Source organism: Lupinus angustifolius, chromosome LG19 (genome assembly GCF_001865875.1).
Source record: "Lupinus angustifolius cultivar Tanjil chromosome LG19, LupAngTanjil_v1.0, whole genome shotgun sequence".
In the NCBI taxonomy this organism is placed as follows: Eukaryota; Viridiplantae; Streptophyta; class Magnoliopsida; order Fabales; family Fabaceae; genus Lupinus; species Lupinus angustifolius.
The window spans coordinates 7050825-7062994 of record NC_032027.1 but is presented as its reverse complement, the minus strand read 5'-3'; the positions used below and the strand labels follow the sequence as shown (position 1 = coordinate 7062994).

Below are 12170 nucleotides of genomic sequence, written 5' to 3'. Positions count from 1 at the left end.
CCATCATGATTGTGATGATGAAAGAATACTTTCCAAGAAAAGAATAGTTCAATAAATCCTCAAAAAATTATATACTAATCTTTGCTAAATATTTTAATAAGTATATAACGTAGTATGATCTAATAAAATAATGACAGAATCTAAATCATAAAATAATTCACATACCAAAGAAAAATAATGTTCTAAATAATGTCCTATCACATGCACCTATCATACTCAATTCTCCTATATAAACCCCTTCAACCCCTCCTATTTTTTCATTCAATCCATAACTCATCACATTCTCAATACCATAAATCAAACCAAACTTTCTCTCATTCACTCCTTAACTTCCAAACCTTATTTCAAACCCACTTTTCAAAACATCCAAACTTCACAATACTACAAAAAATGGAGAATTTATTTCGCCTAGTTGATCATGAAGACTTCTTCTCAAGGCGTTGCATTTGGGTCAATGGCCCTGTGATTGTAGGGGCAGGTCCTTCAGGTTTGGCTACAGCAGCATGCCTTAGAGATGAAGGGGTACCCTTTGTGGTTCTTGAAAGAGCAGATTGCATAGCCTCACTATGGCAAAGAAGAACCTATGATAGGTTAAAACTTCACCTTCCAAAGCAATTCTGCCAACTTCCTAAACTTCCATTCCCTGAAGATTTTCCTGAATACCCATCAAAGAAACAGTTCATAGATTACCTTGAAAGCTATGCAATGAAATTTGAGATCAACCCACAATTCAATGAGTGTGTTCAATCTGCTAGGTATGATGAGACTAGTGGGTTGTGGAGGGTTAAGACTGTTTCTTCCACAAGTAGAAATGAGGTTGAGTATATTTGTAGGTGGCTTGTGGTTGCAACTGGTGAAAATGCTGAGTGTGTTATGCCTGATATTGAAGGGCTAAGTGAGTTTAAAGGTGATGTTGTTCATGCTTGTGATTACAAGTCAGGTGAATCTTTCAAGGGGAAGAAAGTGCTTGTTGTTGGTTGTGGCAATTCTGGAATGGAGCTCTCTCTTGACCTTTGTAACCACCATGCTTCCCCTTCCATGGTTGTTCGTAGCTCGGTAAGTACTCATGCTTTTAGTCTCTTTCACTTGTCTTCAGCAAACACCTTAGGTTTCGTTTGCAAGTTTAGTTTTCCAGTGAATGAAGAAAAAATGAAAAACTTGAAAGTCATAAAATATAATTGTGAGGTGATTTTAAAGTCTTTCATTTCATTTTGTTTTCTTTTAAAACTCAACTTACAAAAGAGTACTTACATGACTAAGATATGTAAAATTCGATCCTTATTGTCTTAAGCTTTTGAAATATTTGATTCATGGTGGTTTGGATAGTAAAAACTTTGAAGCCTTATTTGAGAATTTATGACCTTTCTAGTACTATTTTTAGCTTAATTCATTTTATTGAAATAAGCTAAAAATAGTTTATAGGAATGATAAGTTTAAGTCCAAAAGTTCCATATACACTTTTCTATAAACATGCAAAAGTTTCTAGTTTGAACAAAAATATGAAAGTTTGAGGATAAAATCTAACTGGGTATGTTCTGTTTTTGGCAAACAGGTTCATGTCTTACCAAGAGAGATTTTTGGGCTATCAACGTTTGAATTGGCAGTTTTGATGTTGAAATGGCTACCCCTTTGGCTAGTTGACAAGCTTCTATTGATCTTTACATGGTTTATTTTGGGTAACATAGAGAAATATGGGATAAAAAGGCCTTCAAAGGGACCATTAGAGTTGAAGAACACAATGGGGAAAACACCAGTTTTGGACATTGGTACCTTAGAAAAAATTAGATCTGGTTACATAAACGTTGTACCAGGAATCAAATGTTTCAATAATAGAGATGTTGAGCTTGTTAATGGTGAAAAGCTTGATATTGATGCTGTTGTTCTTGCAACTGGTTACCGCAGTAATGTTCCTTCTTGGCTTCAGGTGAGAAATTTTTTAATTTTTTTAATTGATATATCATATTTTCATTGGTCAAGACACTACCATATTCTTGTCTCCCTTCCCCAGCCACTAAAACTTTAACCTTTTTAGTATGAAAATCTTGGTCCTGTTTTAGAAGCTTCTATTTTTTCCAATGTTTTAAACTATTTTTTGTATAAAATAACTGATGTTGTTTTGGTTATTTTTATTATGTGACAGGAAGGTGAGTTTTTCTCTAAGAATGGGTACCCAAAAATGCCATTCCCACATGGTTGGAAAGGAAACACTGGGCTTTATGCTGTTGGGTTCACAAAGAGAGGTTTATCTGGTGCTTCATCTGATGCTGTGCAAATTGCTCAAGATATTGGCAAAGTGTGGAAACATGAGACTAAACAAAAGAAACAGAGAACTACTGCTTGTCATAGACGTTGCATTTCACAGTTCTGAGTTGCTAACACGTCTGAGTTGGTTTTTGGAGGGAAAATAAGGGAAAGAGAAAACTCGAGAACAATCTCATTAGTGTATTATTGCTCTAAAGTCTTTATTTTCATGTCATTCTCCTCCAAAATCTAATTCACACACCCTTCCTCTTAGGAATTTGTTGTTGCATGAAAAATAACAATATCTTGTAAAAAAAAATACACACACAAATACAGCATTTAGCACAGACAGAGACAAAGCCCTCTCCTAAGACCCAAGTTGTTTTTTATCTATTGGGCAGTTTTTTTTAAACCAAGGATGATGAGGCTTTTCACATTCTTTTAATTTTTTTCTGATTTACCAATGTTCATGTAATTGATATATGTAAGTAATAAGTACCATACTTAAATGATTAAGTTTAATGATTGAATTTCAACTTCAATTCTAATCTCTCACTCTCTATGTCTATCTCTTTGTTTATTTGTTTGTCTTCATAATTTTGAAGGTAATTTGTGCATGAATTTTTATTAACTATATAATAAAGTAATTGTTGTGTCTTTATTATCTAATAACTTAACAATCAACAATGGTAGGTACAAGTGTATACCTCAACCTATTTGATGGCCTAAAGCTAGATTGTAAAATATTTATTACTTGTTCCTAGAAGGATACTATGTTAAATGGAGACCTGGAATGAGGGTTTGTAAAATGGGATTGAAATAACCGGGACTTGTTCCTAGCTAAAATTGCTGTTATTAAATTATTCCATCTTAAATTTTAATTATTGTTGATCCAATAAAAACCTCAATTATAAAAATTCATGCACTAGCAAGGAAAGAACTAAATCATATTTTAATTGCTCTACTCTTGTATCACGTATAAGTAATATTAGTGGACCGAGGTTTTAGAAGATGATACTTTTAAATTTCAAGTAGTTATGATTGTGGAGTAACTTTAAATTATAAGTATTGTGGAACAGGATCACCTGTCCCAAAGGCTATCTCAATTTTCTATCTTTCATTAATTAAATAATAACATATAAGTAAATAATTTTTCTTTTAAAAAAATTGTTATTTTTTATATTACTTACTTAAAACTGATTGTACCAGAATATAAAATTTGAGATAGAGTATGAGATAAACAACTAGTAATTATTGACAGAACTTTATATACAATAAAAAAAGCTTAATAACTAAAGATAGAAAAACTAATTTTCCATCTTTTCACCAAGAAACTAGTGTGATTAATGAATAATGATTATTTTCTTGAGACAAATGTTATAATAAAATAATATTTTTTTTATTGAAAAAAAAGAAGAATTTTCGTCTCTAGTACTGAAGAAGATCATTGTTCATGATTAATATAGTGAAAGTTTTTTACTTCCATCCTTATATTGTCATTAGTTAGGACGTAAAAGTATATTATTGGATGCATGAGCCAGCATTTGAGTTAGAGTCAATAGTTTTCATGAGTAAAGTTCATCTCTAGTATAGTTTTTACGAATAAAGTTCATCTCTAATATTAGATTCTTCAATACTAAAATATTAGGAGGAGGAAAATCTTTTTATTTTTAGATTTTTTCATTAAAAAACTTAAAATCATGGCCGTTAAAATCTTTTTCATCACATATCACAATCTCCGTCTAATACTTGAATTCTTGAGAGGATCCTCATCCAGTTTTCAGTTACATAGGGCAATCCTAAGGACACTTGAAGAGAAAAGGTAGAAAGGTCACTAACTACTTTCTATTCTAAGGCTTTATCTTAGATGATCAAAGACCTTTTCTTCATTTCCATTTATTTGATCACAACCAGTAACTGATCAATAAGGAAAGAAGGCACAGGTACTGAATCTGAGTCCTTCTGTACACATTACTTTGGTAACACGTCTCTCACATTAGGACCATGTGACCAAATTAAAGTTTCGGACCAGAAAAAATTAGTAGATTCAATAATGAAAATTGAGTAAATATGAGATAATGCATGTAAGTGTGAGGATGTAACTATTAATTAATTATGCTAAAATCTAGTAAGAAAAAGTAAAGCACGGAAAAAGAACTACTCACATAGGCTAGGGCTGGTCTAGTTTGAGCTTTGGGTGGGTGGACCAAAAGGTTTTCTACGGTGAGTATGGACCTAATTATACGAGGCTTCTCTCTTACCCGGTTCTAAATATTGGACGGATCATTTTATTGAATCTGGATTTAGATCTGAAGGTAATTCAACTTTAAGTATTTACGAAGTCAGTCTTTAAACCCAGAACTCAATCCTAGATTCGATTAATTATAATGTATATTTATTTTAGATAAAGACTTCTCAATATTACTTATTATTATGAATATGTAATTTCACATATAAAATGATATATATATATATATTGTTAATCATGTATGTATGATGAAAAATTGGAGAATCAATTATACTTACGACCAAAGAGGTGTCATTACTCTATACACAATTGAATAGAGATAGATATAAACATGATGAGTGTGTGACATGGGACGAGATCAAGATGAGTCGAGTCATGTTTGTCCAATTACAGACCCAAAATATTGATCATGTCTAATTTTAGATCACGAATCCAACCCTAGACCTAATAAGATCTGATTATTTTCAGGTCGGATCATGGTCAAAGCTATACTGAATTGGATCTTACTCGACCCTACTTATCATAAGATGATGAGTTGAACTTGATATCATTATTATTTTATAATCTAATTTTTTTATTAAATCAACTAGTGATCTAATCAGATTTGAGCTAGATAAAAAAAGGGTCTATTAGAGTTTAAATTTTCTTACTCAAGCCTATTGATTTATTGGTTGGACACATTTTATCAATAATATAAAAATGATCAAGTGAGCTTACATAATTTTTTGTAGAGAGAAAATTTAGTAAAAAAAATTAACGAATGATTCTTAATATGTGAAACCTATGAGACAAATAAAATTTAATGTAACTCAGTAGTTCCTTTCACAGAAGCACTTTTGACACGTTTGTGAGGACTTAAAACAGCTAGCAAACAAATTAACTCATCCAAAATTTTCTGTGGAGTATCTAACACCCGAATGGTTCATGTGATGTAAAGTTCATTATCCCTGTTCATGTGACACATTTACAAATCTATACGTTATAACTTTCATTGTCTTTACTCAAAATGGGTAAAAGAAAAGGAGAGGAGAGAAGGTTATATCCAGCAATGACCCACCAATTCACTGTGTGATTGACAACTAACCCATATAACTCGTAACAAGAGATGAGTGGGGTGAGAGAATTTTGAAATTATGAAATGGATAACATCTTCCATTAGTCTTTTAATTAAAAATTGTTATTCTAAGTTGATTTTAAAATGGTTTTTATTGGTTTGTTTGATTAATTACTAACTATTTGGAATAAAGTTGTTAGAATTGAATTTTACTACTCACTGTTAATACACACGATTCAAATACACTAACTTATTTAGCAATGATTCTTTCACATAAATAACCTCAAATGTACTAAAAGTTAACGTCTTAGTCAAATTAATAATTTTTGCAATAAAGTTATATGTCTAATAACTTTACATACAAGATGAAGAACTATGACTACAAAATCATACATCTATGTCTAGTAGTTTATGCATGTAATATTGAGTAAAATACAACATCTCAATTGTATTAACCGTCAATGTCTTAGTCTATGCTAATAGTTTATTAAGATAGTTTTATGTCTAACAACTAAATTAACAAGACAAAGTTATATGAACAGTTAAAAATATCTTTATGTCTAGTAATCTATGTTAACATATTTGAGAGTTCTAAAATTATTGAATTAGCTCTATGTCTAGTAATTAATACAATAACATGCATGAGATGACAATTTTGATATAAGTTTATGTCTAGCAAATATATCCAATTATGAGTTATATAAAGTCGGAATCATGTAAGGGTTTCTTCAAAAATTTCATTCACAAAACATACAATAAGATGATCAAACTTAAAGTAAGCATTAAGTGCATATTAACTCAAAAGAATCAAAACTTCATGAATTAGTATAAAATGCATCAATGTATATTCATGAAGCTCGCATCATATTCAATCCCAATAAAAAAAGGAATTTAGCTACTCATGTTCCCTAAATGTAAGTAAGATATGGATAAAACACAACTCATAGGATGATAGAACCACACACAAATGAGCATATATTAACTCTTATAGTGCTTACACGTAGTTCTCATGATCTAAGTGAGCTAAACTCTATTAATAACATAGAAAAGAAGTATTACAATGCAATAATATCAAGTGTGTGTCTAATGGCTGGAATCGGACATCTTTAAATAGTATATGCATGATGTATTCTGCGCTAAGTGCACCCCTTGTATGTTAAGTGCAACTCTATAACTAATCAGACGTGACCTTTCAATGCACTAACTTGTGCTGGGCATGACATATGCGTCGAGCACACTTCCCTATTGCGCTAAGCGTAGGTAAGTGCGCTTAGTGTATAAGTTACAAAGGCTAAATGATTTAATTCTTTGCTGCATATGCTCAACACGAGGATTGTACTACGTTGGTCTTCCTCTACTAAGTGTGGCTTGGGCGCTGAACACAAGTCTCAGTTGTTGCCTAATCCCTCACGTGATCCTTGGGTTGAGCCTCATTGAAATATGTCTAGGAATTTGGCTTTTTTTCAATTATTTTTTTTCGGATTGAGCCTACAAAACACTTCAGATATGATATTTGACTATTTAACAAGTTTTTTTTTTCCTTTTAAGAATATAAAATCATTCATTTGAGTTGATTAAGTATTTAAAGTACCACAAAACATGTATACATTTTATGATCAATTTGACACTTAACAATAACAAACTAAAATCGGAGGAAAGAGACGATGCAAGATCCTAAAAAAAACTAAGAGAGAAACTTTAAGCAAAATACATGATTGAGAATGCAAGAAGAGGCAATGTGATAGTCACTCAATATTGTCAAAGGCATATAGTTTGGGTATATAATGAAAAACCCATGCACATACATAGTTGAATAAGAGGTTTGATTACAAATAGAGTAATATCAAAGTCTTTGTGAGGGATATGGTGTTGGAAATATTATTATAGATGTGACTCAAGTTCATATCTTCATGATCACGAATGGTCATAAAAATTTAACTCACATTTGAATAACATCAAGTCTTTAGTTCAATGAGAAAAAGTATATTATGAAAGTGATCACAACAAGTATTTGACACATCAATATTTCTCAAAGTTTAAAAGTACTTGAAAACCATAAGGACAGCTTTTGATCTGAATGGACCTATGGCATATATATGTTGAAGTGCCCATTTATGGAGGTAATTTTGGTAAAATCCACCTATATGAGAGTGAAGTAGGGGACCTTCTTATAGTTGACTTTGACTTTGAAAGCTCTCATAAAATGATTATATACGATATCAGACCTTACCAAATGTGTCATACTATCAGTTCTTTCAATAGTACCAATATTTCATGTGTGAGTCTACATAATTATTTTAATAATTTTTTTATTCAAACCTTATCTACCATTTATGTGAGATTGAGCAATATCCATTACTCACTAAATAAGTGTTCAAATCTATTTCATATATTTATGTGAAAGCATGCGTTTTCCAAAATAATGGGATTTGGATTTATTTTGAAAATGGTGAGGGTTGTGAGATTTTAAAAATTATGAAATGGTTAAAGGTAAATAATTGTGCATGATAAGGATAACAAAATTGTATGACCCATTCTTCTTGACCTTACTTGTTAGTTGCCTTAGATTGATGACCGATTTCTTACAAGAGACAACAACCAATATTAGTTGTGTGTCACTAAATAGCATCGATCCTTATATTTTATATTCTTGGTGTGAGAAAAATATTTGCGGTCCTAATTTAACTATGAGCTTGTATGTCAAAGTTTAAACAAAACTAGGGCTTAAAAGAAATTTTGATGACAAAATAAAAATGAGTACTTATTATATATTATTTGAATTTAATTAAGTAATGTTTTATAATAAATTTTGAACAAAAATGTTTCATATGAATTGTGAAAATGTAAGATACACTTTCTCTTTAACTTGATTATTGTAGACATAAATCTAATATATTTTTTAGAGTTATTCTCTTAGTAAGTGTTAAATGATCTCATACTTTTCTATTATATTTGAGACCCTTATTTTAATAAAAAATATTATAACTAACAAAACAACAAAATATTAAATGTATTTATGTGTATATATAGTAATAATAATTGACATTATAATAAATTAAAAAAAGAATAAGCACAATATTATACTTGTGATGTATAGATAAAATTAGTTGTATAAATAGAAAAGATTTAGGCACCATTAGTTATGGGCCTTATATTGTGTGCTTGAGGCACACACTCACAGGTCAGTCTTGTCAGTAGGGCTGGAAACGAGTCGAACCGAGTCGAACTAGAGTTCAGCTCGGTTCAGCTCGATAAGGATTGACTCGGCTCGAAATTCGAATCGAGTTCGATACGAGTTATTTTTTAGCTTGAATTCGGCTCGATTAAAGTTCGCGAACTGTTCAGTTCAGTTCAAATGATTCATTTGGACAACTCAAATAATTAATTAAAATTTGAAAAATACTTCAAAAGGTTATATATATATATATGTATAATTTTTTTTATATATATAATAACAATAAATATAAAAAGTAATGTATGAGTCATAATAAACATAAAAATTAGTTTATATATATATATCGAGCTAGTTGATGAACCTAACAAGTCGAACTATATCCAACTCAAGTTCGGCTCGTTTATTTAACCAGCTCAATTTCTAGCTCAAGTTTAGCTGAGTTGGTTCATGAACCAAGTTTATCGAGCTAAATAACAAATCGAGTTTCAAACGAATACCGAGTTGATTCGTTTCATTGGCAGCCCTACTTCTCGGTATTCAATCATTATTGTTACTAAATTCACTACTTTGGCTATTGTTGAATGCTTTGAAATTTTGTTTTGCTTCACCAACAGACATGAGTTTATCTATAAATAAATTTATTGTAATAAGTGAACCATATGAAAATCTCATCATTTCACAAGTCATTTTGGTTCTGAAACACCTTATCTCACTTGTGTGGTGGGAGAGTCTTTTTGTTACGCGAAAATGTATTAAAGAAGTACAAGGGGTGTTAACTCAATACAAAAGAAATATCATAAATTGATCTTTTTAGACAATATAGAAATACAAGCAATTGAGTCATTACACCAATTAGCAAAAAGTAAAGAAGTTGGAGCTACTTTTGATTGAAACCAAGACCAAGATCAGACTTGAATGAGATCCATTATGCGCATAAAACTCATTGGTTTATCAGAGAATATGACATCATTCCTCATAATCCATATAGACCACACAACAACAAATCATATCATCCTCCACATCTCAAAATCACTAGTTTTATGACCATTAGCATCACACATATTCAATGACTTTATGATTGTTGTAGGTTTCGGCTCATCAACTTGAAACCACAAATGAACACATTTCCAAACAGAAGATGCAAACTCACAAGATAGAAAAAGATGGTCAATTGACTCGTCATGGTTCTTGCAAAAAATGCACTTCAATTCCTCAGTCCTAAGAATAACTTGCCTTTTGAAAAGCTCAATCTTTGTAGGAATTCTATATCTAAGAAGTTTTCAGACAAAACAACATATTTTTGACTGAACACAATTAATCCAAGACTTAAGTAAAATGTTACCTAGAGGCATAATACTTGAATCAACTTGAATGAGATAAGCCGACTTCACCATATAATTCCTAGAAGCATGAAGACCCTTCTCCATCTATCAGCGATATCCTTCTTGCAAGAGTGATGACGAATCAAATCATACATATTTCTAACCATACTCTCCTCTTTGTGAAACACATGACGACGTCATTGAATCTTCCAAGTCCACACATCATCAATCCAACCTCCACAATCTGTCACTGTTGCCCTTTTATTTAAAGCTAAGGCAAATAATCTAGGGAAAAGCTCTTCCAACCTTTGATGACCCACCCATGTATCCATCCAGAAAAGAGTTTGAGTTCCATCTCCTATTTCCTTCCAAATGTTCTCATCAAACCAACCACCATCATCTCCCAAATTAGAGCCAATTTTAAGGATATTATAAGTCTATAAATTAAGTTGTCAATATTATTGGTTTAAGGAGTTAGACTCATCTCTAGTAATGGCGAGGAGAGTGTTCTTTATTTATTTTTAAGAGTAAAAATATTTTTGAACTATAAATGAAGAGGATACAAGTGTCATTATATATGTTTTTATTTTATTTTATGGTATTCTTCTTTCCACTACTAGAAATGAGTCTAGTTATGGTTTAAGATATTCAAACTAAATAAGATTCTCTATTATATCTTCAACAAATTTGTTGGTATACTTGTTCCACCCAATTTACAAAAGAGATTGATGGGGCAAGTGGAATCTTAAACCTAATATTTCTATGCACCTTAAGAATTACACATTATAGGTGTTGTTTTCTTCTTTGTTACAAACCCCATTATTTTCTAACAAGTAGGGTCACCAAAGAGACTACAGCTAAAGAAAAGAGATGGGAGTACATAAACATGTTCCTTTTTATAATTGCTATGTTGAGTTTGATCCACAGAGAGAAATGTTGAGAGCTTGCAAACAACTACTGCTCCTCCTGCACATGCTTAAAGCTTATAGCCACAAAGCTCTTAGGATGTAAGTTATAGTCAAGTCATTTCTGTAAAGCATAATTGCTAATCATAGTACGGTTCACCTCACTAGGAAACTAATTATGAAGTAATATGAATAGAGTGATTTGTAAATCATTCGTGATATTTTTTGGTATTACCAAAAGTATTTATTTTTCTTTTAGGTGATGAACTAATTCTTCCGAAGTGTGTGATTCCTCTTCCAACCAGAGTAATTTCCTATATTAAAAATATCAACAGTGATTTAAAATTAATATGAATTTTAAATTACTGATAATATGTTTTAACCGTAAAATTATGCAACTACTTCTCTTCCAAAAAATGATGGACATAATTAAAAAGATAAAAAAATGTGAGCGTTCTGCTCAAAATCTCAAACTGTACTTTCTTTCTTCTTTCCCTTCAAAATAAAAATGTTTTACTTCAAAAAATAAAATAAGTGTGAAGGAACATGTTCTAAACGATTAAATATCAGAATATATGTTCTATTATTATTTGTAACTTCTTTTATTACTATTTTTATGTGTAGGAAATTCTAAAACAAGTAAATGAAGTTATAGGGTTAGGTAAGTGAGACATTCTTTCAGTAGATATATTTTATTAAGTGTGCTTGCTAACAGTTCTTATTTGTACCTTAATTAAGATGTACGAAATGATATTTCACATCAAAAAAATAATGGAAGTGTGAGGTACAATTATTTCTTTCTTTTTGGGGTACATTATGAGGTTCAAATTTGATTAGGAACAACTTGGCTGAGATCAATGAGAGGAAATAGCATCAATAAGGAGTGAAAATGGTGAAAATTACAAGTTTATAACCATATATAAGTTGAGAAAGAAAAAATATAACATTGGATCTTGATGCAAGTTTAAAGATTCTGATGTTTTTCTTTTCTGAGTTCAATGTCTCATTAATGATAGCAGGCCATGAACATGAAGTTACCTTAAACTAATTGTTCCTATCCGGCGAACCAAAGGTCATGTTTAGACGCCGAGGTGGCCCCACTTGTTGGGACCATCGAAGTTGACCCAGGGGACAGCATGCCTTCCGTACTCCACCAACCTACCTGCCAGCACGACAGACGGGTTGCAGAACGGGAGCCTAACAAACCACAGGCTAGAAGACAAGA

General features: G+C 31.3%; 1 protein-coding gene across 1 annotated transcript; it reads left to right on the top strand.

The window, feature by feature from the left end:
* Positions 272 to 2741, top strand: LOC109333841 (probable indole-3-pyruvate monooxygenase YUCCA8). Its single transcript, XM_019569421.1, has 3 exons — positions 272 to 1056; positions 1553 to 1924; positions 2141 to 2741. The coding sequence occupies exons 1-3, from the start codon at positions 391 to 393 to the stop codon at positions 2366 to 2368; spliced, it is 1266 nt and encodes a 421-aa protein (XP_019424966.1). The 5' UTR covers positions 272 to 390; the 3' UTR covers positions 2369 to 2741.

Excerpts from the sequence above, each read along its gene's own strand:
- LOC109333841 (XM_019569421.1), top strand. The coding sequence starts at position 391 with ATGGAGAATTTATTTCGCCTAGTTGATCATGAAGACTTCTTCTCAAGG. Across the intron at positions 1,057-1,552 it reads CCATGGTTGTTCGTAGCTCG|GTTCATGTCTTACCAAGAGA; the intron begins GTAAGTACTCAT and ends TTTGGCAAACAG. Across the intron at positions 1,925-2,140 it reads ATGTTCCTTCTTGGCTTCAG|GAAGGTGAGTTTTTCTCTAA; the intron begins GTGAGAAATTTT and ends ATTATGTGACAG.